General features: G+C 40.4%; 1 protein-coding gene across 1 annotated transcript in view; it reads right to left on the reverse strand.

Moving 5' to 3' along the window:
* Nucleotides 1–21,206, reverse strand: part of LAPTM4B (lysosomal protein transmembrane 4 beta) — a gene marked incomplete at both ends in the record, with an annotated part of 67,080 nt that overhangs the window by 38,511 nt on the left and 7,363 nt on the right. The window contains one exon of the mRNA XM_084230533.1: nucleotides 3,933–4,044. Coding sequence (XP_084086659.1) covers nucleotides 3,933–4,044 — 112 coding nt within the window. The remainder of the gene's footprint in view (nucleotides 1–3,932; nucleotides 4,045–21,206) is intronic.

Here is a 21,206-nt window from a genome sequence, read left to right on the forward strand (position 1 = left end):
TAAAACCATTGGAAGTTAACCAGGAAATTAACATTTGTTTAATGGTACTAAAGTACAGGCCTCATGTGAATTTCACCTGTTTTCCCCCTCAATGTCCTTTCTCTGTTTCAGAATCTAGTCCAGGATCTCATGTTTCATGTAGTTGTGTCTCCTTTGTTTTCTCCAATCTTTGACAGTCCCTCATTCTTTCCTAGTATAGTCCATTTTGAGGAATAACATAAAAAATACTTGCACTTCAACCTGGTCCAACCACTATGGAGAGCTGTGTGGAGATTTCTGGACCTACTAAACATAGAGCTTCCATATGATCCAGCAATTCCACTCCTAGGTATTTACCCAAAGGACACAGAAACATCAATTCCAAAGAGCACCTGCACCCCTATGTTTATAGCAGCACTGTTTACAATAGCTAAGCTTTGGAAACAACCCAAATGCCCAAAAATAGATGACTGGATCAAGAAGATGTGGTACATATACACCATGGAATATTACTCAGCATTCAAAAAAGATAAACACATGCAATTTGCAGCAACATGGATGGCGCTGGAAGGGATCATGCTCAGCGAAATAAGCCAGAAATAAAAAGAAAAATACTGGATGGTCTCACTCATAGCAGGAATCTAGAAAACTTAAATAAGGGACCAGGAAAATGAATAACTATAAGAAAGTGAAAATCAAAATCAACAAAAAACTATGAACCAGAGACACTTTTTGGGGGGTGGGGGGCAGAAGGGGAGGGATTGGAATCAAAATGGGGGGGGGTTGCAATTGTATGGGGAATATAAAAATAAAATTTATTATTTAAAAAAAATACTTGCACTTATTTACAAATTTTAAATGTGTTATTACTAATATTTTTGTATTTATTAAACACAGAAATACAAGAGCTACAGGATTAGATTTAAAAACAGAGGAATCCCTACATTCTTTATCCCAGTGGATATTATTTACATTTTAATGTAAATAAGAGGAATTCAGCTTTCTTCTAAGAGATCATTTTCAGAAAAGATCACATGGAAAATTGAGACACATTCCTGCTCTGTCCTCCTGATTAAAGCCCTCAGGTGGCTACCACCATTCCAAAAATATATCAGCTTAAAATTGCTATATTCTATATTTTTCAAGAGAAATTGTAAGTAATTAATTGTACTCAATTCAAAGACTCTTTAATTCTATCCCAGTGTTAGTTGAATATAGAACAGCTTATCAGAAACAATGACCTTTGACCTACAAGTTTATTATAGAAAGGTCATCAAAACATGAAAATATAAGATAAAAGGTAAAAAAAGTTCACTTCTGTGAAAATCCACTCTTTTGTACCTTTTTAGCCTGGTTTATGGTTAAAAATCCTCAAAGTAAATACAAACCATTCCTTCCTTTCAGATATATGAAATATGAAAGGAACCTCAAATGTACTGGAATATCCAGGACATGACAAAACTATTACTATTTTAAAGTCTTATATACCAGCAACAAGTCTTTGAAGTCAACTAAATTAAATCTATACTGTCAAATAGTTTCTACCCCTTTACCTCTAGCAGTTAGACTAAGACAGCTATGTTACTATTCAATACAGATAGAATCACAGCTATATAATTTCAAAATTCTTTTTCTAACTTCAATTACCTTTTTAGAAAAGGAATCCTGCCATTGGAAACCGTAAACGATAATTTATTTTTAAATGTCAATCAAACATTGTTATTTATGGCTTATATATTCTTTTAACTCCGAGAAGGCAAGCAAAGAGATGTTAATTTAATATTAATGAATTCAGTATCCTTTCTGGAAGGATTCATAAGTGTAGCAGGGTTATTCAGACTAGAGAGAATGAGCAATGTTACACAGCAGTTTGGTCTCAGTTGGACAAAATCACAAACTCAGGACAATACAATGACCTGACTTCCTAGCACATACTACAGAGCAGCGGTGGCTTCCTAGCCTCCTGCTTTAGCTTATCAGAGGCTGCTTTCAGGCTCCTCATGCTGATCTCAAGTGTTGGGGCTCGTTCAGGGTTCAACCCTGAATCCCTCTTCTATTCTCTTTACTATTTACCTAACATAAATTCCATTTTAAGGCTGATGGTCTCAAATTTCTGTCAGCCCAGACAATGTCTGAGTTACAGATTCATGTCTCTGATACCTTTTAAACTCTCTGCTTTTAAGATAGCTCACATTTCAACTATGCCTTACCTAAATAAGAATAGCTAGTAAGAGTGAAATATGCTGAACACTTTCAGGAGACTCTACTCTAAGGTAGAGTCATGTATCAATTTATTTAATTACCCAACCATCCCACCAGGTAGATACTATGATCATCATTATCTTTCAGAGGAGGAAACTAGAACACATAGAGGTAAGAAACTAGTCCAATGTTAACACATTATACATGGCAAGGTCAGTTCATACTAAGATCTTTTGGCTTCAGCATCTGCCCTAACTACTAAGCTAAATCACTGAAACCAAAGTCAAGTTTTCCCCACAGGTTTACCCCATTTCCTGACTTCAAACTCTTCCCACCCCAGTAAAGCTGCAAGTCAATTTTTCAAACTAGAAAGCAAGAGTCCTTTTTGATTCCTTCCCTTCCCCTCACTGCACATACCAGCAAATTCTGGCAATCCCACCTCCAAAATTCACCCTCTTCTGCATCCCTGTTGTAGCTGGGATTGCAGAGAAATGTACCTGAATTTAGTTCCCTGGATCCTGTGCTCACACATCCAGTCCTCTAAATGCATCCTCTCCCCTCAGCAACAAGAGGGGTCTTCTTAAAACTCATCAGTGCAAAGCCACTGAATTCCTTAAAACCATGGAATACTTTTTCCCTCTCTGAGAATAAAATCCACAAGCCTCACTATGTCCTTCGCATGTTCTTGGTTTATCTCTAAAACTGCATCTTGAGTCAATTTCCTATTCTTACTCAGCCCTAGTCACATATTTTTTTCAAATGCATTTAAAATAAATCAAAGCCACTGAGAAATCAATTTGCATGATCTTTTTGTGCAATTATGCATAGCATTGACCCTTTCAGAGATAGCAAGGACAGGACACAATGTAACTATAATTCAAAAATGTTCATATTTCCAGGGTCTTATTGCTGAGAGCCTAACCTCCTCCCTATTTACACCACATTCACATTTCTCTACAGGTTTCTAGTTACAGGTTTGTCCCACTATCTAAAAGTAGAACATTCCTAATTGGTATAATTTGGTAGGATATTTGGAAGGATCTGGGAACACTAAATAAAATTCCATATAACTTCATGATAATAGTGTTCACAGGTCCAAAATAACATCCTACCAAATCCATCATTTATTCTCCTTCTCCCCCAAAGGCCAAAAGGTTCAGGGTATAAAGTCTATGACAAAGCAATAATTTTTTAAAAAAATGGGTAACTTATCCTAATATGAAAAGACCAATAAGAGATCCTGTTTAGATTCTCACACTCAGAACAGATACAGAGCAGGGCCTCCCAGGTGGTGCAGCGGTTGAGCGCTGGGTTGCAAAGCTGCCCGCAGCCTCTGCGGCGCCGGTTCGATCCCCGGCTGCTCCCCGGCCACCGGAGGAGGGTCCCGCATGGCGCTCAGACCTCTCCTGCCGCCCGCTGCTCCCTTCAGCAGTGTACTTCGGTCCTTCTGCTCCCCGCTCTGGCTCTGGTGAATTCTCTCACCCTCCCGCGCTTCTGACTGTGCCCAGTGCTTGTATAAACAAACAAACAAACAAATAAATAAATCTTAAAAAAAAAAAAAAAGAACAGATACAGAGCATGGGGCAGAACATAAATATCTGTTGATCTGATTTGCAAAGATGGAAAGAAAGTCAAGTATCAGTTCAAATGGGCCCATGAATCAATATTTGGAATTTAGTAAAAAGAACGGGCAGCCTGATTCCCTGTCCTTGAAAAACCAAAATATCTAAATTGCTATGTGATGTACTTACTGGCATCATTCATGAACTCAAAGACACCTCCTAGTGCAGAACCTGAAAAGTAGTAGTGGTCTGGATCAGCCAGGGTGCTCAACAGAATCAGCAGAACCAAAGCATTGGTGATCTGCAACAAGAAAGGGAAAAAATGTAAGTAACCCCAGGATGTGGTCCTTGCAACAGAAAATTATGTTGGCTGCATGGAGTTTCGACTTCAACAACTGCTTAATTTTCAACTAAGTCCCACTCCTTAAGGCAGAGGAACAGTCCCAAGGCAAAAACACACCAGTCCATTCAGATATAGCCAAGGGCATATGTATGGCCTGGTATGTGGACACCAGCTGACTTCCCCTCTCTGCTCTCCTCCGCTGAGCACCCAGAGCAGTGAATATAGGAAGCAGCCCTGACATCTGCCGCTGAAATAGCACAAGAACGCTCGGGCACCGTGCATGTTCTAATGAGCAACCACAAATTTTTTCAGGTGATCAAATATTTTTCACAGGTTCCGAAGCTTTGAGAGGTTCTGGAAGACTAATGCAAAGCAACTTAAAGAGCCAGAACGGTTACTCCTGCAGTAGTACATGTGAGGCCCTTCCTGTCCCAGGCCTACATTTGTGTTTTCTGGATATTGTTGAACACCTATTCCTCAGGTGCTTCAAACTCAGCTAAGTGGATATCATCTTCCTTAGCACTCCTACCTCTGCTCCTCCTTTCTCTATCTAAAAAGTAGCATCACTAGGGCCTTTCCAGTGGCGCAGCGGTTGAGTGCTGGGTTGCGAAGCTGGCCGCGGCTGGTTCGATTCCCAGTTGCTCCCCGGCCACCGGAGGAGGGTCCCACATGGCGCGCAGACCTCTCCTGCCGCCCGCTGCTCCCCTCAGCAGTGTACTTTGGTCCTTCTGCCTGCTCTGCTCCCCGCTCTGGCTCTGGTGAATTCTCTCACCCTCCCGCGCTTCTGACTGTACCCAGTGCTTGTATAGATAAAAAAATAAATCTTTAAAAAAAAAAAAGTGGGATACACTCAGGTACTGTGCTAAGTGCTTTATGTAGATCCCCTCTTAAAGTTCTACAATAACCTAATGAAGTGCTAAAATTATTCCAATTTGGTAGATGAGAAAACTGAGGTTCAGGGTTAAGAACAAGCTCAGGCAGCCAAGAAACTGTAAAGAGAAATTTGAATCCATGCAGTCTCCTGTTCATACCTGACAGCTGATTATCTTTGGGCTTACCATCTTCCTTATCCCCTAACCAACCACCTGCAATATTCTGGCCATTCTACTTTAGCATTTATAATTTCCTTTATTCTTTCTAACTGTCCTTGCTATGTGAGACACATAAGTACCAACTCTGATGGGGGGAGGGGGGGCAGGGCGCCACTGGGGCCCAGGTATTCTAGTACTTAAGTGAGGCTCAGGCTGAGAGTGGTTTGTTGTTTCTACTTTTTTTCTCAGTTTAGAAACTTATGAGAGAGCTAGATGTTTTACTCTTGTCAAAGTGGAGAAAAAAGATGTATACCTTCATACGTAGAGAAAATCCTTTTACTGACACTAAAGGCATAACCTACTATAGAAATTGTATTTGGAAGTAATAATCTATTTACAAGAGACTTTCAAATAGTCAGGTTGTTTATTTTACAAAAGATCTACTCTTAGAGCCCATTTTGAAATGGTAATTCCAAGAGGTTGTTTTACAATTGTTATAGGATTTGGAATTTTTTTTTCTTCATCTGTTCGAATAGTCTAATGTGACCTTCTTGGGGGGGTGGGGGGAATATATAATGACAATAGCAATTTCCCAGAATACACATCTACCTTACTAGACTACAAGCATATGGTTAATATTTAAGGTAGAGAAGGCTATCTAGTGAAAAGTTTACCTCCCTCCTGTTCCTAGCCTCCAATCACCCTCCCCAAGGAGGTTATTAAAACTGCCAGTTTTCAGTTTCTTTCCAAAGACCCAAGAAACTTCTTAGCACATTTTAAAGAGCATGTGATTAGCAAAACTCTATTTGAGAGTATTTTTCAGAACATATCTAAGGCTTAAAGGAAGCAACAAGCTAGTACCACAAATGATGCATGAGGAAGTGAGGCTGGTTACAGGCGGTCAGGTAGGATCAGGGTGTCCCAGCCCAGAGAAAACTCAATGTTCAGAAAACCCACACAACGCCAAAGCAACAGACCAAAGCACCTTCCGGGAAAATAGATCAAGTAATCTGGGAGACCCAGCAGGCCACATCCAATGAACAGTGACACAATGACATTGACATACACCCAAATTCTGAACCCCCACCTCATGCTCACCAAACACATATAAACTCCCTCTTACCCCTTCAGTGGCGACCCACTCAGGACACCTCTCTGTTCAGAGACCTTTCCTGTCCTACTTCTTATCTGACAATAAATTTCTAGCTTTTCTGCCTGACTCTGGTCTCAACGTTGAATTCTTTCCTCACCGAGACAAGAACGGAGAGCCCCTTGGGGTCTGGCTCCTACACTCCAAGAGCCCCATTCACTGGCATATGATGTCTGGCAAAGACGTTCTTTGATAAATTGTCAAGTTTTCTCAGCATTTCATTCCCTCTATGTACCTCTCTTTGAAAAGGGCATGTGAAAGATTATAGGCTGAAATAATATCAGATGAAATAGGGCCTCCCTGGTGGCGCAGCGGCTGAGCTGGGCTGCGAAGCTGCCTGCAGCCTCTGCAGCGCCGGTTCGATCCCCGGTCGCTGGTGAGAGTCCCACATGGCGCAACAGACCTCTCCTGCCATGGCCGCTGCTCCCCTCAGCAGTGTATTTCGTCAGTCTGCCTGTTCTGCTCCCCGCTCTGGCTTTGGTGAATTCTCTCACCCTCCCACACTTCTGACTGTACCCAGTGCCCGTATAAATAAATCTTTAAAAAAAGAAAAAAGAAAAAACATTAGCATAAAAAAGCCACTCAGGCCTCCCTGGTGGCACAGGTGTTAAAGACACAACACTGTCACACTATCGCCAGCCACTGCAGCACACCACCAGTTCGATCCCAGCCAGGGAGCTGACTCACATGGTGTAGCAAACCTTTCCTGTCTCACCTGCCTCTCCCCTTAGCAGTGTATTTCAGTAGATTTTCCTGTTCTGCTCCCCACTTTCTCTGGTGAATCCTCACCCCCCACACCTCTGGTCAACACCCCAGTTCTTACATGCATAAATTTTTTTTAAAAAGCCACTCAAATGAGTCCCCTACTTTTTCACACCTTAACAAGAACCATATAAAAGCTCTTGTCTGAGAGCAGAAAATCACCTGTTTTCTAGATCCTCCAAGACACAGCTATTCAGCTGCTTTCTTACCTTCATAGTTCCAATGAACCTGTCAACTCTTAATCAGCTCATTATTATTCCCTTGCCAGGTTTACTTCTAATACACTTACTAATTACCTACGGCATAGCCGGCACTGGAAGAACTCTCTGGGACTCAGAAAATGAGTTTAAATAAGTTGTGTACCCAAATAACACTAAGTACAAAGCGGAAGGCTCATGACAAGAGTTCAGAACAAGAATTACAGAAGTTCAGAAAGATAAGGTGCAATAAACATGGTAGCATTTGGATAGTGACAGGAAAGACAAGGCTTTAAAACCTCAAAGGCATGAAAAAGAGTTTTGAGTATAAGCCAGGTCACTGGGACAGGGAACTATACTGAAAAGAGCAAGTAGTTCAATTCAGTGAGAACACAGTCTTGGAAGGGAAGTGTTAGAGGCTGACACTAGATATACAGGCTGGGCCTAGATAGTTCAGAGTCCTCAAAACCAGGGCAGCCTGGGCTTTTTTTGAATAGCTCATGAAGATGTCTTTTTTTTTTTTTAAATAATAAATTTTATTTTTATATTCCCCATACAATTGCAATCCCCCCATTTTGACCCCAATCCCTCCCCTTTCGCCCCCCACCCCCCCAGAAAGTGTCTCTGGTTCATAGTTGTTTGTTGATTTTGATTTTCACTTTCTTATAGTTATTCATTTTCCTGGTCCCTTATTTAAGTTTTCTAGATTCCTGCTATGAGTGAGACCATCCGGTATTTTTCTTTTTCTTTCTGGCTTATTTCGCTGAGCATGATCCCTTCCAGCGCCATCCATGTTGCTGCAAATTGCATGTGTTTATCTTTTTTGAATGCTGAGTAATATTCCATGGTATATATGTACCACATCTTCTTGATCCAGTCATCTATTTTTGGGCATTTGGGCTGTTTCCAAAGCTTAGCTATTGTAAAGAGTGCTGCTATAAACATAGGGGTGCAGGTGTTCTTTGGAATTGATGTTTCTGTGTCCTTTGGGTAAATACCTAGGAGTGGAATTGCTGGATCATATGGAAGCTCTATGTTTAGTAGGTCCAGAAATCTCCACAAAGCTCTCCATAGTGGTTGGACCAGTTTGCACTCCCACCAACAGTGCAGGAGAGTTCCTTTTTCTCCACACCCTCGCCAACATTTGTTGTTGCTAGTTTTTTTAATATGTGCCAATCTCACTGGTGTAAGATGGTATCTCATGGTAGTTTTCATGTGCATTTCCCTGATTACAAGTGATGTTGAACATTTTTTCATATGCGTGTTGGCCATTTGCATTTCCTCTTTAGAGAAGTTTCTTTTTAGCTCTTCTGCCCATTTTTTGACTGGATTATTTTCTTTGTTGTTGCTGAGTCTCATCAGCTCTTTGCAGATTTTTGTGATCAGTCCTTTATTATTAGTGTTGTGTGCAAAAATTTTCTCCCAGTTGGTGGGGTTTCTCTTTGTTTTTGTTACAGTCTCTTTTGCTGTGCAGAAGCTCTTTAATTTGATGTAGTCCCAGCTGTTTATCTTTGCCTTCACTATCACTGCTTTGGGTGATGTGTCTGTAAAGATGTCTTTGATGTGCAAATCACGTAGTGTTTCGCCTATATTTCCTTCTATGTATTTTATGGTTTCAGGTCTTATGTCTAGTTCTTAAATCCATTTTGAGTTGATTTTTGTGTATGGTGTGAGGTAGTGGTCAAGCTTCATTCTTTTGATGTAGCAACCCAGTTTTCCCAGCACCATTTATTGAACAAACTTTCTTTGCTCCAATGCATAGTCTTTGCTCCTTTGTCAAAGATTAGTTGACCATAAATCTGTGGGTTTATTTCTGGATTTTCTATTCGATTCCATTGGTCTGTGTGTCTGTTCTTGTTCCAATACCATGCAGTTTTGATGATTATGGCTTTGTAGTATAGTTTGAAGTCTGGTAGTGTGATGCCTCCATTCCCTTCTTTTTTTTTTCAGGAGAGCTTTGGCTATTCGGGGTTTTTTGTGATTCCATATGAATTTCATCAATAATTGTTCTATTTCTTTGAAGAATGACATTGAAATTTTGATTGGAATAGCATTGAATCTGTATATTGCTTTTGGTAGGATGGCCATTTTAATAATGTTTATTCTTCCAATCCATGAGCAGGGGATGTCTTTCCATTTCTTTGTGTCTTCTTCTATTTCTTTTAACAGTGTTTTATAGTTTTCTTTGTATAGGTCCTTTACCTCTTTTGTTAGATTTATTCCCAAATATTTGATTTTTTTTTGTTTTGATAATAAAAGGGATGGTTTTTTTTTAATTTCTTCTTCTTCAGATTTATTGTTTGTGTATAGGAAGGCTATTGACTTTTGCGTGTTGATTTTGTATCCTGCCACTTTGCTGAACTGATTGATGAGTTGAATTAGTTTTTCTGTGGAGTTTTTGGGGTTCTCTATGTATATTATCATATCATCTGCAAATAGTGATAGTTTGACTTCTTCTTTTCCTATTTGGATTCCTTGTATGTCTTTCTCTTGTCTTATTGCTCTGGCTAGGACTTCCAGTATTATATTGAAAAGCAGTGGTGAGAGTGGACATCCTTGTCTTGTTCCAGATTTAATGGAATTGCTTTCAGCTTTTCACCATTGAGAATGATACTGGCTGTTGGCTTGTCATAGATGGCCTTTATGATGTTGAGGTATGTTCCTTGTATCCCAAGAATTTCAAGAGCTTTTATCATGAATGGGTGTTGTACTTTGTCGAAAGCTTTCTCAGCATCTATTGATATTATATGGTTTTTATATTTCTTTTTGGTGATGTGTTGGATAACGTTGATTGATTTTTGGATGTTGAACCATCCTTGTGTCCCTGGAATGAATCCTACTTGGTCGTGGTGAATTATCTTATGGATACATTGTTGGATTCTGATAGCTAAAATTTTATTGAGGATTTTTGCATCAGTGTTCATTAGGGAGATTGGCCTATAGTTTTCCTTTTTTGTGTTGTCCTTGTTCGGTTTTGGTATTAGTGTAATGTTGGCTTCATAGAACGTGTTTGGTATTGTCCCTTCCTTCTCAATTTTTTGGAAGAGTTTGTGAAGGATAGGCACTAATTCGTCTCTGAATGTTTGGTAGAATTCTTTTGTAAATCCGTCAGGTCCTGGGTTTTTGTTTTTGGGGAGGTTTTTGATTACCATTTCAATTTCGCTAATTGTAATTGGTCTGTTTAGGTGTTCTATTTCTTCTTTATCTAGCTTTGGGTGATTGTAGAGTTGTAGGAATTTGTCCATCTCCTCTAGATTGTTGAACTTGTTTCCATATAACTGTTCATAGTAGTTACTGATTATTCTTTTGATTTCTGCTGTGTCCGTTGTGATTTCTCCTCTTTCATTGATGATCCTGTTTATTTGTGCTTTCTCCCTTTTTTCCTTTGTGAGCCTGGCTATGGGTTTGTCTATTTTATTGATTTTTTCGAAGAACCAGCTGTTGGTTTCATTGATCTTTTGGATTGTTTTTTTAGTTTCAATTTCATTTATTTCTGCTTTGGTTTTTATTATTTTTTTTCTTCTACTGGTTTTGGGGTTTTTTTGTTGTTCTTTTTTCTAGATCTTTGAGCTTCAAGATTAAGTTGTTTCTTTGAGTTCTTTCTTGTTTCTTGATGTGAGCTTCTATTGCTATATATTTTCCTCTTATTACTGCTTTTGCTGCATCCCATACATTTAGGATATTGGTGTCCTCCTTGTCATTCAATTAAAAGAATTTTTTAATTTCTTCATGAATATGTCTTAATGGTGGTGTCTGAGGTGAGATGTGAGGTGAACAGAATTATGTCATTAGGAAGATCACGCTGGAAGAGGCTAGGGGCTGAAATGGTGGCAAGAAACCAATCTGGAGACCATCGCATAGTCTGGTGGAAAGGTAATAAGGGTTTTATCCAATTTCTCTCTAAATCTTATGACAACTCTGTAAGACTGTAATCTTATGAGTTAGTGTGAGAAGTTAAATCACTTTATAAATTAGATCCTATATGGAAAAGTCCAGGTTTGAACCTGAAGGCCTTTCCACATGGAGATGGGATTATTAGAGCCTTGGTAACAGATGCAAAGATAAAGAAAGCAAACAAAACTCAGAGATTTGGCCTCCCTGGTGGTGCAAGGGGTTAAGACGCAACCCATGAAGCTATTCGTAGCCACTGCAGCACATGTTCAATCCCTGGCCAGGGAGCTACCCACATGGCACAGCAGACCTCTCCTGACTTGCCCGCAGCTCCCCTCAGCAGTGTGTTTCAGTACATCAGCCTGTTGTTATCTACTCTGTCTCTGGTGAATCCTCTCACCCCGACACCTCTGGCCTATACCCCAGTTCTTGTATACATAATAAATCTTTAAAAAGAGAGATTTTAAGCCTAGAAGATTGTTTGAAGGACTATGATGAAGTTGCTTTTAGATGCACTGTGCTGAAAAGTATCTGCAGGGTGTCCAATTCATTCTTTTTCTGCTTGCCCATCTGGTTACTCACACTCTTTTTATTCACTCTTTGGTATTCACGTCTGTCCTCTGTTCTTCTGTTTGCTTACTCAAGTTCTGACAGCCTAGTTGCCAGCTTTATATGCATTCCTGCTCTCTCTTGCTCAGTCCCCAACATGCACATGTCCCCGACAACAGAGTTCTGGCTACCAGTCCACTGGTGTTTTCTTCACACTCCAGAGTGGGGCTTAATTCCTTACTTGGCTGTGCTCTAGCTGCTCCAGTAACTACTGTCCTCCACCTTGTAACGCCTAGTCCCATGCCCCTTCTCTTTGTGCTCACATACCACAGACCTGTGGCCAAGTCCAAGTGCCCTAGTTTTTCATGAAATAGTCCAAAGAAAAGAGACATAGATAAAACAAAGATATGATGGTTAGGTCTGCACATATCACAAATGAAGCAATATTGTGCTCTTTTTTTTTTTTTTTAAAGATTTATTTTTAGGGCCTCCCCAGTGGCGCAGCGGTTGAGCGCTGGGTTGCGAAGCTGCCTGCAGCCTCTGCAGTGTGGGTTCGATCCCAGGCTGCCGGGCAAGGGTCCCATATGGTGTGTAGACCTCTCCTGCCACCCGCTTGTCCCCTCAGAAGTGTATTTCATCAGTCTGCCTGTTCTGCTCCCCGCTCTGTCTCTGGTGAATCCTCTCACCCTCCCACACTTCTGACTGTACCCAGTGCTTGTATAAATAGAGCCGAGGTATAGGTCAGATGCGCAGGAGGGTGAGCAGATTCACCAGAGACAGAGCAGGGAACAGAACAGGCAGACTGACAAAATACACTGCTGAGGGGAGTAGCGGGCAAGACAGGAGAGGTCTGCTCGCCATGTGGGTTGCTCCATGGCCGGCGGGGATGGAACCGGCACTGAAGAGGCTGCGGACAGCTTCACAGCGCTGCGCTCAACCGCCCGTGCCACCAGGAAGGCCCCAATTGTGCTTCTTTTAATCAGAGGGAAATATTCATAACTGAACATCTGTGACACACATTTACTGATTACTGTGTAAAGCCTTAATTGTTGGGTGGGAATTGACATATCACGGATGATATGAATACACTAAGGCAACTAGGAGGACCTAGGGTGTGCAAAGGGGTTGGATTACAAGTAGTCACAGTAGATCCTAAACACAATTGTATAGAAAGGGTCAAATATCAAATATAAGTCAAAGTCCAAAAAACATTGGGTAAAAAGTCTTCCCAAAAGAGAGAAAATGGAAACCACCCAATCATCAATTTTGACCAAGGATGAAATTTCACCACAAATGAGAACCAAGAAGATGGTAAAACTTGCCAGGAGCAGATTATGTAATGACCACAGTTAATCCAAACTTAAAGAAAGAGGGCATATTTATATTCTTTGTTCTTTGTTCAGTTAACGCTCACCCACTTACATCTGGGTTTTCTTTGTCTGTTTTGGTAGGTTGTTTACAAGCTGTCCCTGTTCTATTTACAAAGTGTTCCTGTGGTGTCACATATTTTTTTTTCCCTTGTTCTTGACAATGATTACTTCCATATGTAAATAAAATTCCACTTCTGTCCAAGTACTTAAGTGGTGTTAGGCCCTTTTATATACTTTAGGGATCCAAAGTGCTCTTCACCCTGAAATTGTATATCAGATTGTAAATGAACAGTGAGACGTGCAGCTTTAATCTAAACAACTGAAAATGCAAATTGTAATCACCAGCTCACATTTTTAAAGCCTCAATAAGAGAATCTTAAGAACATTCAAACCCAGAGATAAGTTACACCAATTAGAAATTTGCATAAATTTGTGTCCAAATATGATCATTGCAGGCTTATCTATAGTGAAAACATGAAACAAGTGTTATAACCAAATAATAGAATCCCATATAAGCATTAAAACTCCTATTTAAATATTAATGACAAGAAATTTTGCACAGTATAATAATAGTAAATAAAAGTGCTGCATAAAAATGTTACATGATTCCAACTTTATTGTTTATGTTTATAGATGGTCACTTATATAAACTAGACTAAAAACACTAAATTATATAACATCAGATAACCCAGAATGCAGGGTGCATACTACTTGTTTCCTCATATTAATCACTGAGTAAATGTAACTCTTCCAAGTGAAATAAGCCAATCTGAAAAGGCTATTCCAACTAGAAGGCAATTTGGAAAAGCAAAAGTATAAGAAAGTAAAAGATCAGTGGTTACTAATACTGGGGGAAGAAGGAATAAATTGGCAGAGCACAGAGGATTTTCAGAGCAGTGAAACTGTTAGGGGGAAAAGGATGCCCTGAGCTAATTCCATACAGGCTTTGTGGACGCCACCCCCACCCCAGACCAAAACCAAAAGACATTGGGAAAGACAAATCCCGTCACCACCAAAGGGAAGGTGGCTGGAACCTGAGGGTGGAGTTAAGCAGCCAGGTTTGGTATAAAACCAGACACGTGGGCCTTGAGGGGTGCCCTTTTGGCTCTCCGCCAGCTCGCTGCTCTCAGCCAGCTCTCAGAGTGCCATTGGGTTTCCAGGTTGGCGGATTGGGTAGGACGCATTTAAGATTTTATTTCCCTATTTTCTCCCTAAGTTGTACATTTCCTCATTTCCCCGTCCCTTGTAAATAAACCTTTTTTTTTTTTATAGAGTCATGTTTGTTTATTTATTTATTTGTTTGTTTTGTTTATACAAGCACTGGGTACAGTTAGAAGTGCGGGAGGGTGAGAGAATTCACCAGAGCCAGAGCGGGGAGCAGAGCAGGCAGAGGGACCGAAGTGCACTGCTGAGGGGAGCAGCGGGCGGCAGGAGAGGTCTGCGCACCATGTGGGACCCTCCTCCAGAGGCCGGGGAGCAGCCGGGGATCGAACCGGCGCCGCAGAGGCCGCGGGCAGCTTCGCAACCCAGCGCTCAACCGATGTGCCACCAGGGAGGCCCGTAAATAAACCTTTTATTAACCTTTTGTGTGTGCATGCAGTGGAGTATTAACAAGTCCCTTTTAAGAGCGCAGGTGACGTCCCACAGCCAGGTAACCTGTTTTATACCGGGGCTGCTCTGTAACAAAACTACCCTGTCTGACACTATACTGGTAGATAAATTTCAATATGATTTTTTCCAAATCCACAGAATTTATAATACCAAACATGAGCCTGAATGTAAACCATGGACTTGGGGTGATAATAATGTGCCAGTGTAGGTTCATCAACTATAATAAAAATTCCACCCTGGTAAGGGACTTGGAAAATGGGATATTTAAACATGTGTTGGGGACAGGAGGCATATGCGAAATCTGTGCCTTTTGATAAATATTGCTGTGAACTTAAAAGTGCTCTAAATTATTCTAAATTATTTTGAAAACAGGAAAGAAATAGAGTGATTCTGTATCGAAATAAAAGATGCCAGATTTGCAGAAGGCTTGTACTTTAAGTATCATTATACCCTTATTGTATTAACATTTTCCCATGGTATCCTATGCGTATAATTGCTTTTATAGTCAGGGAAAATTTCAAAGATATATTTAATATAAAATATGTTATAGGATATTATTAAGTCTGACTCTTTAGCGAGAAACAATAGTAAGAAGACCCAAAACAAGCAAATATGAGCAGGCATCAAGTCAAAATTTGGAAATAGGTCAATCAAGGGAGAAAAATCAGAGTAAAATAAAATAAAATACTAATAACTAACAATGGTGAACTAGGTAATAGAAAACAATCCTCTGGCTGAGGACAACTAGAAAATCTGGACAAAATATAAACAATATACAAAGACAGAGAACTAACAACACAGTGAAGAATTACTGGGCTAAGATCCAGGAGATCCCTTGGGTGCATTTGTTGATTCTAAAATAAATGAATGAGAACTAAGAGCTTGAGCAGCACCCTTGAAGTCTTACAGGGCCGTGGAATTGTTAGGGGGAAAAGGATGTCCTAAAGCTAATTCCATACAGGCTTTGTGGACTCCACCCCCACCCCAGGTCAAAGCCAAAGACACTGGGAACTCCAAATCCCATCACCACCAAAGGGAAGGTGGCTAGGACCTGAGGGTGGGGTTAAGCAGCCAGGTTTGGTATAAAACCAGACATGTGGGCTTTGGGGGATTCCCCATTTTGGCTCCCCTCCAGCTCGCAGAGCAAGGCCAGCTCTGAGAGTGCCTTTGGGTTTCCAGGTCGGCGGATCGGGTAGGACGCATTAAAGACTTTATTTCTCTATTTTCTCCCAGAGTTGTACATTTCCTCATTTCCCTTTCCCTTGTAAATAAACCTTTTATTAACCTTTTGTATGTGCCTGTAGTGGAGTATAAATAAGTCCCTTTTAAGTGTGCAGGTGAGGACCCACAGCCAGGCAACCCGTTTTTATATCGGGGCTGCTTCGTAACAGAATCAAGAGCTGGAGTACAAGAGTTTTCCTGACATTTCTTTAAACCAAATTTTAGAATTCTAATCCAAATATGCTCTCTTATTCAAATAAGCCTCAGTCTATATGATCCTGTTCTGATAATAAATTCTGGACACTTGCTACTCAATTCAAACAAGTATGGCTAATATAGTCTGGGGGTAAAATAGCTCTACCATAAAACCCTATTTGCCTAAGAAATTGAATAATTGGTTCACCCACTATGTGCCCAATGCTCTGCTTAGAACTGAGTTACATAAATACGAATAAGAGGACTCCCTGGTGGCGCAAGGGGTTAAGACACAACCTATGAAGCTGTGCGCAGCCACCACAGCACGAGTTCGATCCCCAGCTGGCCAGGGAGCAACCCATATGGCCCAGCAGACATCTCCTGACTCGCCCACTGCTCCCCTAAGCACTGTACTTCGATCAATCTGCCTGTTCTGTTCCCCACTGTCTCTGGTGAATCCTCTCACCGCCCACACCTCTGGCCTGTACCCCACTCTTGTATGCATAAATAAATAAATCTTTTAAAATAAATAAATATGAATGAGACCTGGTCCCCACACTCAGGATTAGTAGCCAGCAGGATAAACACACATCAACAGGCAAATAAAATGTAGAATAAATGCTAAGCCATTAATTCTATTGTTCAAAATTAGGCAACAAATATAAGCCAGGCATTATGGTAAATATCACCTACATGGTGGCAAACCCCTCAGGGTAGCCTATTGTCTAACAGGAAAGACAGTTCAATACAAGTTCCATCAGAGTGAAAGGTATTCTGGTATTCTAATAATTTGGGCAGAAGGGGATACAATTGAAAAACTTCACAGGAAGATGACTTTCTTCACACCAGAAAGTAACAGACTTCTGGAAACCTTGAGAGACAAAGAGTAGAACACAAATAATTTTAGGGTATCAGACTAAGTGACTAAGAATGAAATGTTAAGCAAAAAAGCCAAGGAAATAAAAACATAAAAATGAGCCCCTCTTGGCAGTCATTTGAGTTAGATTTAAATTACAGGCAATGTTTTGATGTTGGAAGCTACAAATCAAAAGGCAGTCTCTAGGTTTGTTTAAGCAGTAAAGTGGAAGTTTTTATCTTTTATTAGAGTAGGCATAGGCAAATTAGAAAATGTATGGTAGGGATTTGTTTCTTGCAAATTCAATGAGATCATTCTCATTCACCTGTGTAATCTACAGTGCCATTCTTTTTACCAAGTCTTCCGCATGAGAGAGGAATTAAGAATTCACCACCACTACTGAAAGGGAACAGCAGAAGAAAAGGAAATCTTTCCCTGTTAAAGAGTCATAGACCTGGAAATGTAAAGTAAATAACAATTTGCCTCTTTAATAAGAATATCTAAACAAGGCCTGGCAGCCTGCTAGGCTGATGGATCTCCCAGGCCATCCTCAAAAGTCTGCATCCTTCCCCTTTTCCTGTGTCAAGAATTTGTATGCTAACTAACCAATGTTATCAATGTAAAGTGGTTGTGTATAAAAGAAACTCTTTGTCTCTAGACCAGTGCTCAGACCTTACAGGGGGAGGGGGGGGGCTACCCAGGTCTAAGACCTCATGCATGAGTAATAAAGCTTCTGACCTCACCATTCCTGAAGTACTGCTTGTTCTTCCCTTGCCTGGGTAAAAGGCTAGAATTTATTTCTGCAACACTACAAATACCATATTATATATAAAAGCAACGTTGCCTCCCCTATGAAGAGTGATTATAATTACAACAGCCTACAGATAAAAACTGACTCTAGAGGAAATCCTATCTGTTTTCAACTGTGCCCCAATCATTGGTCCTTTGAATATAAATGTTCTTTCCAGCAAGGTTCCCAGGTTCCTCCCCAAAGTTACCACACCCTGCTGCAAGCCCTGGCCAATGTGTTAACCAATGCTCTGGCAGCAGATTGGGAATTCTTTTCAAGGGAATGTTCCAAACAGTCATTCTCAATTATCACACAAGGTCTGCAAGCAAAATGAACCCGATTGCCACCCAAGCAGAAATAACCCCAAATTTCTCTGAATGGACTAGATTGGGTTTTGACCTTCACTCTCAGGCACCATTACATGCTCTTCCAACACAAAACCAACATGATTACCAAGAAAGATGTCTGGACGCTGGACAAAGGCAACAGATTCTCTCTTTACAAAATCCAGGAAGAGGAATTACTGTAATTCCAGAAAGAGGAATTACTGAGAGCCACTGGGAGACCCAGAAGTCAGGTGTGTCCAAGTAGAGAAAAAACATGTTCTCTTTTATATCTTAGAGAACATTCTGGATCACTGAATTATGAAGTGATAGGCCTAGTCCAGAGCCAAGTTTTAGGATGAGGTGTGGAGATTTAAACTGTAGTAAAAAAAAAAAATGACTCAAGTACTAGAAGTTTAGAAAGCTGGCGTCTAAAAAAATGTAGAGAAAATCTGAAGTGCAAAGTGGCTAAATTTACTTTTTAATACAACAGAGATGGGGCTTTGTATTCTAACGTGCTCTATTCTTAGGTCTATTGTATCTGTAACCATCCTATTCCAACAAACGAATTATCATAAAATCTGTTTTGACAGACCATTTGAAGAGATATTACTGCTTCCTGTTAAATAAAAAACAAAAACTTCTAGAATCAAACAGTCTTGCAAGTCTAGAAAAGATGTTAGAGTAAAATTGCATAACTAAGTTTTTAAAGTTTTTTTTTTTTTTAAAGATTTATTTATTTATGCATACAAGAGCTAGGGCACAGACCAGAGACAGAGCGGGGATCAAAACAGGCAGATCGACCAAAGCACACTACTGAGGGCAGCAGCGGGCAAGACAGGAGACGTCTGCTGGGCCATTCGGGTCACCTCCCTGGCAAGGGATTGAACTTATGCTGCAATGGCTGCGGACAGCTTCACAGGCTGCATCTTAACCCCTTGCACCACAGGGAAGGCCCAGCATAACTAAGTTTTCAAAGGCCTTAATTGCCAAATTAATGAAATGAGGGCCTCCCCGGTGGCACAGCGGGTTGAGCGCAGTGCTGTGAAGCTGTCTGCAGCCTCTGCAGTGCGGGTTCGATTCCTGGCCTGCCAGGGAGATACCCACATGGTGCAGCAGACCTCTCCTGTCGCGCCCGCTGCCCCCCTCAGCAGTGTATTTCGGTCCATCTGCCTGTTCTGTTCCCTGCTCTGTCTCTGGTTAATCCTCTCACCCTCCTGTGCCTCTGGCCTGTACTCCAGTTCTTGTATAAAAATAAATGAATCTTTAAAAAAAATTAAACGCAATGATACATTGCTCTCTAACCATCTCTTAGACAAATAAATGTTTCATCATCATAATGCTGAATTGTTGCGTGTTCTTCTCTTTTGTGCATAAAGTGTATGTGAAAAATATTCATTATTATGAATCTAAGTGACAAGATTCTTGCAGGTGACGTCACTATCTGACTTTGCTACTTTTACTTAAAACAATATCAGAATACTTCAAAAGTAAATAATCTGTAAAGACCATTGTTCTTAAGGATTCTCAAAGTAAACTAATGAAAAGATAATCTAGCAAATTCATTAATTATGTTACTAGTATAAACATCATTGTTTTTAAGATTCTATTCCTGTTTACATGCTTATATAAGAACAAAAAGTAAGATTATGGAACTGCTGGGAGAAAAGAAAACTAGGCAAAGAAATATTCTCAGATAAAAATAACCCAAAAAAAAATAAAAACCACACAGAGAAAGCACCTGTTGTAATTGACTAACTTAAATTTTTTAAACATTTTCACAAAAGTTCTGCAGTATTTCTGTTATTTGAAACATGTTCCTTGCGACTATATTTATATACTGTACTTAAAATTAGATTCTGACTTTTATCAAGCCTAATACAGGTTCCTAACACACAAATCTTCTCAATAAAACTGATTTTGAAAAGGAGGAATGAAAGGAAGGAGGGTTAGAGGAAGAGAAAAGCTGGACAAGTATCAGCATTCCCTCTAGGTTAAATTTTCCATAATTATTATCTTCTTAGCAGGAAAGTCCTGATTCATAAGTGATACCGGAATTGTCAGGTCTAGTCTCCCAGCCAGGAACGGATTCCAGGCTGCAGGGGCAGTGCTGAGCCCCAGCCACTAGACCCCCACGGGTTGGTGTCTCACGAAGCCGCAGCAGGAACTTCGCAGACGCTCAGGCAAGCAAGCGAGAAGAGGCAGGTTTGTTTAGAAGAAAAAGTTTATTGAGGAGAAAAAGAGCAGAAATAAAGTGGGACTCCCAGGCCAGGGAACCAGGCCTGGGAGGGGCAAGGAAGCCAAAGTAGAGTCGTGTCTTAGGGAATATATACCTTTTTTCCCTCATTATTCTAAAACTTCACCAGTCTCTTTGTGATTGGTTAGTTCTCAGCTGTCTTACTTAATTTGCTACTGAGTGCGGGATCTTCACATTCCTTATTTAACAGCTTTTTCTTTCCCCATTAGTTGCATCTTTAAATTTATGGCCCAGTCCTCTGGATGGGCATCCCTGCATTGAAGTTAAACAGCTGCCCTTCTAATGTGTCCATAAATTAAACCACTCTTCATTTCTCCAGTCTCCACCTCCCTTTATCACCTGAAGAAAACCAGGACCATCATTAACAGTATTAATATTATTCGTGGTCCTGGGGTGTTTGTTTTCCTAATGGAATTGGTTATATTTCTTTGGTTGTCCTTATCTCTGAAGCCTCCCTAAATTCTTCAGAGGTCCCCTCCTGCACTATCCCTAAAACTGCCTAATAACCCTAGCTTGCCCTGTCTCATAAGCATGGCTATGGTTTCCAGATCCGTAAGCTAGCAGCATTTTGTGTCTTATACACATGTGTTCCATACAGAAATTACAATTCGTGTGATCCTCATTTTATCTTTTTGAAAATTCCTAAAACATCCCATTAAAAACTCCATTAATGGAGCACACATGGGGAAAAATGCATTCTCATTTGGATACTAGTTTTATTCATAGTCATAACTTTTTATGACTTGTTTTTACTGTTTTGGGATACTTTTTAATAATTATTTATTTAGGTTGCCCTTAGAATTGTACATGCCCCTGTCACACACCCCCAGTCTATTTTCCACTGCTTTCACAGCAATAGGCTTCTCTGAATATACAAACGCCCAGTTAAAGATAACATGTCCCATTTAATACTAGTG

The sequence above is a fragment of the Talpa europaea genome, assembly GCF_964194135.1.
Source record: "Talpa europaea genome assembly, chromosome: 3".
NCBI lineage: Eukaryota > Metazoa > Chordata > Mammalia > Eulipotyphla > Talpidae > Talpa > Talpa europaea.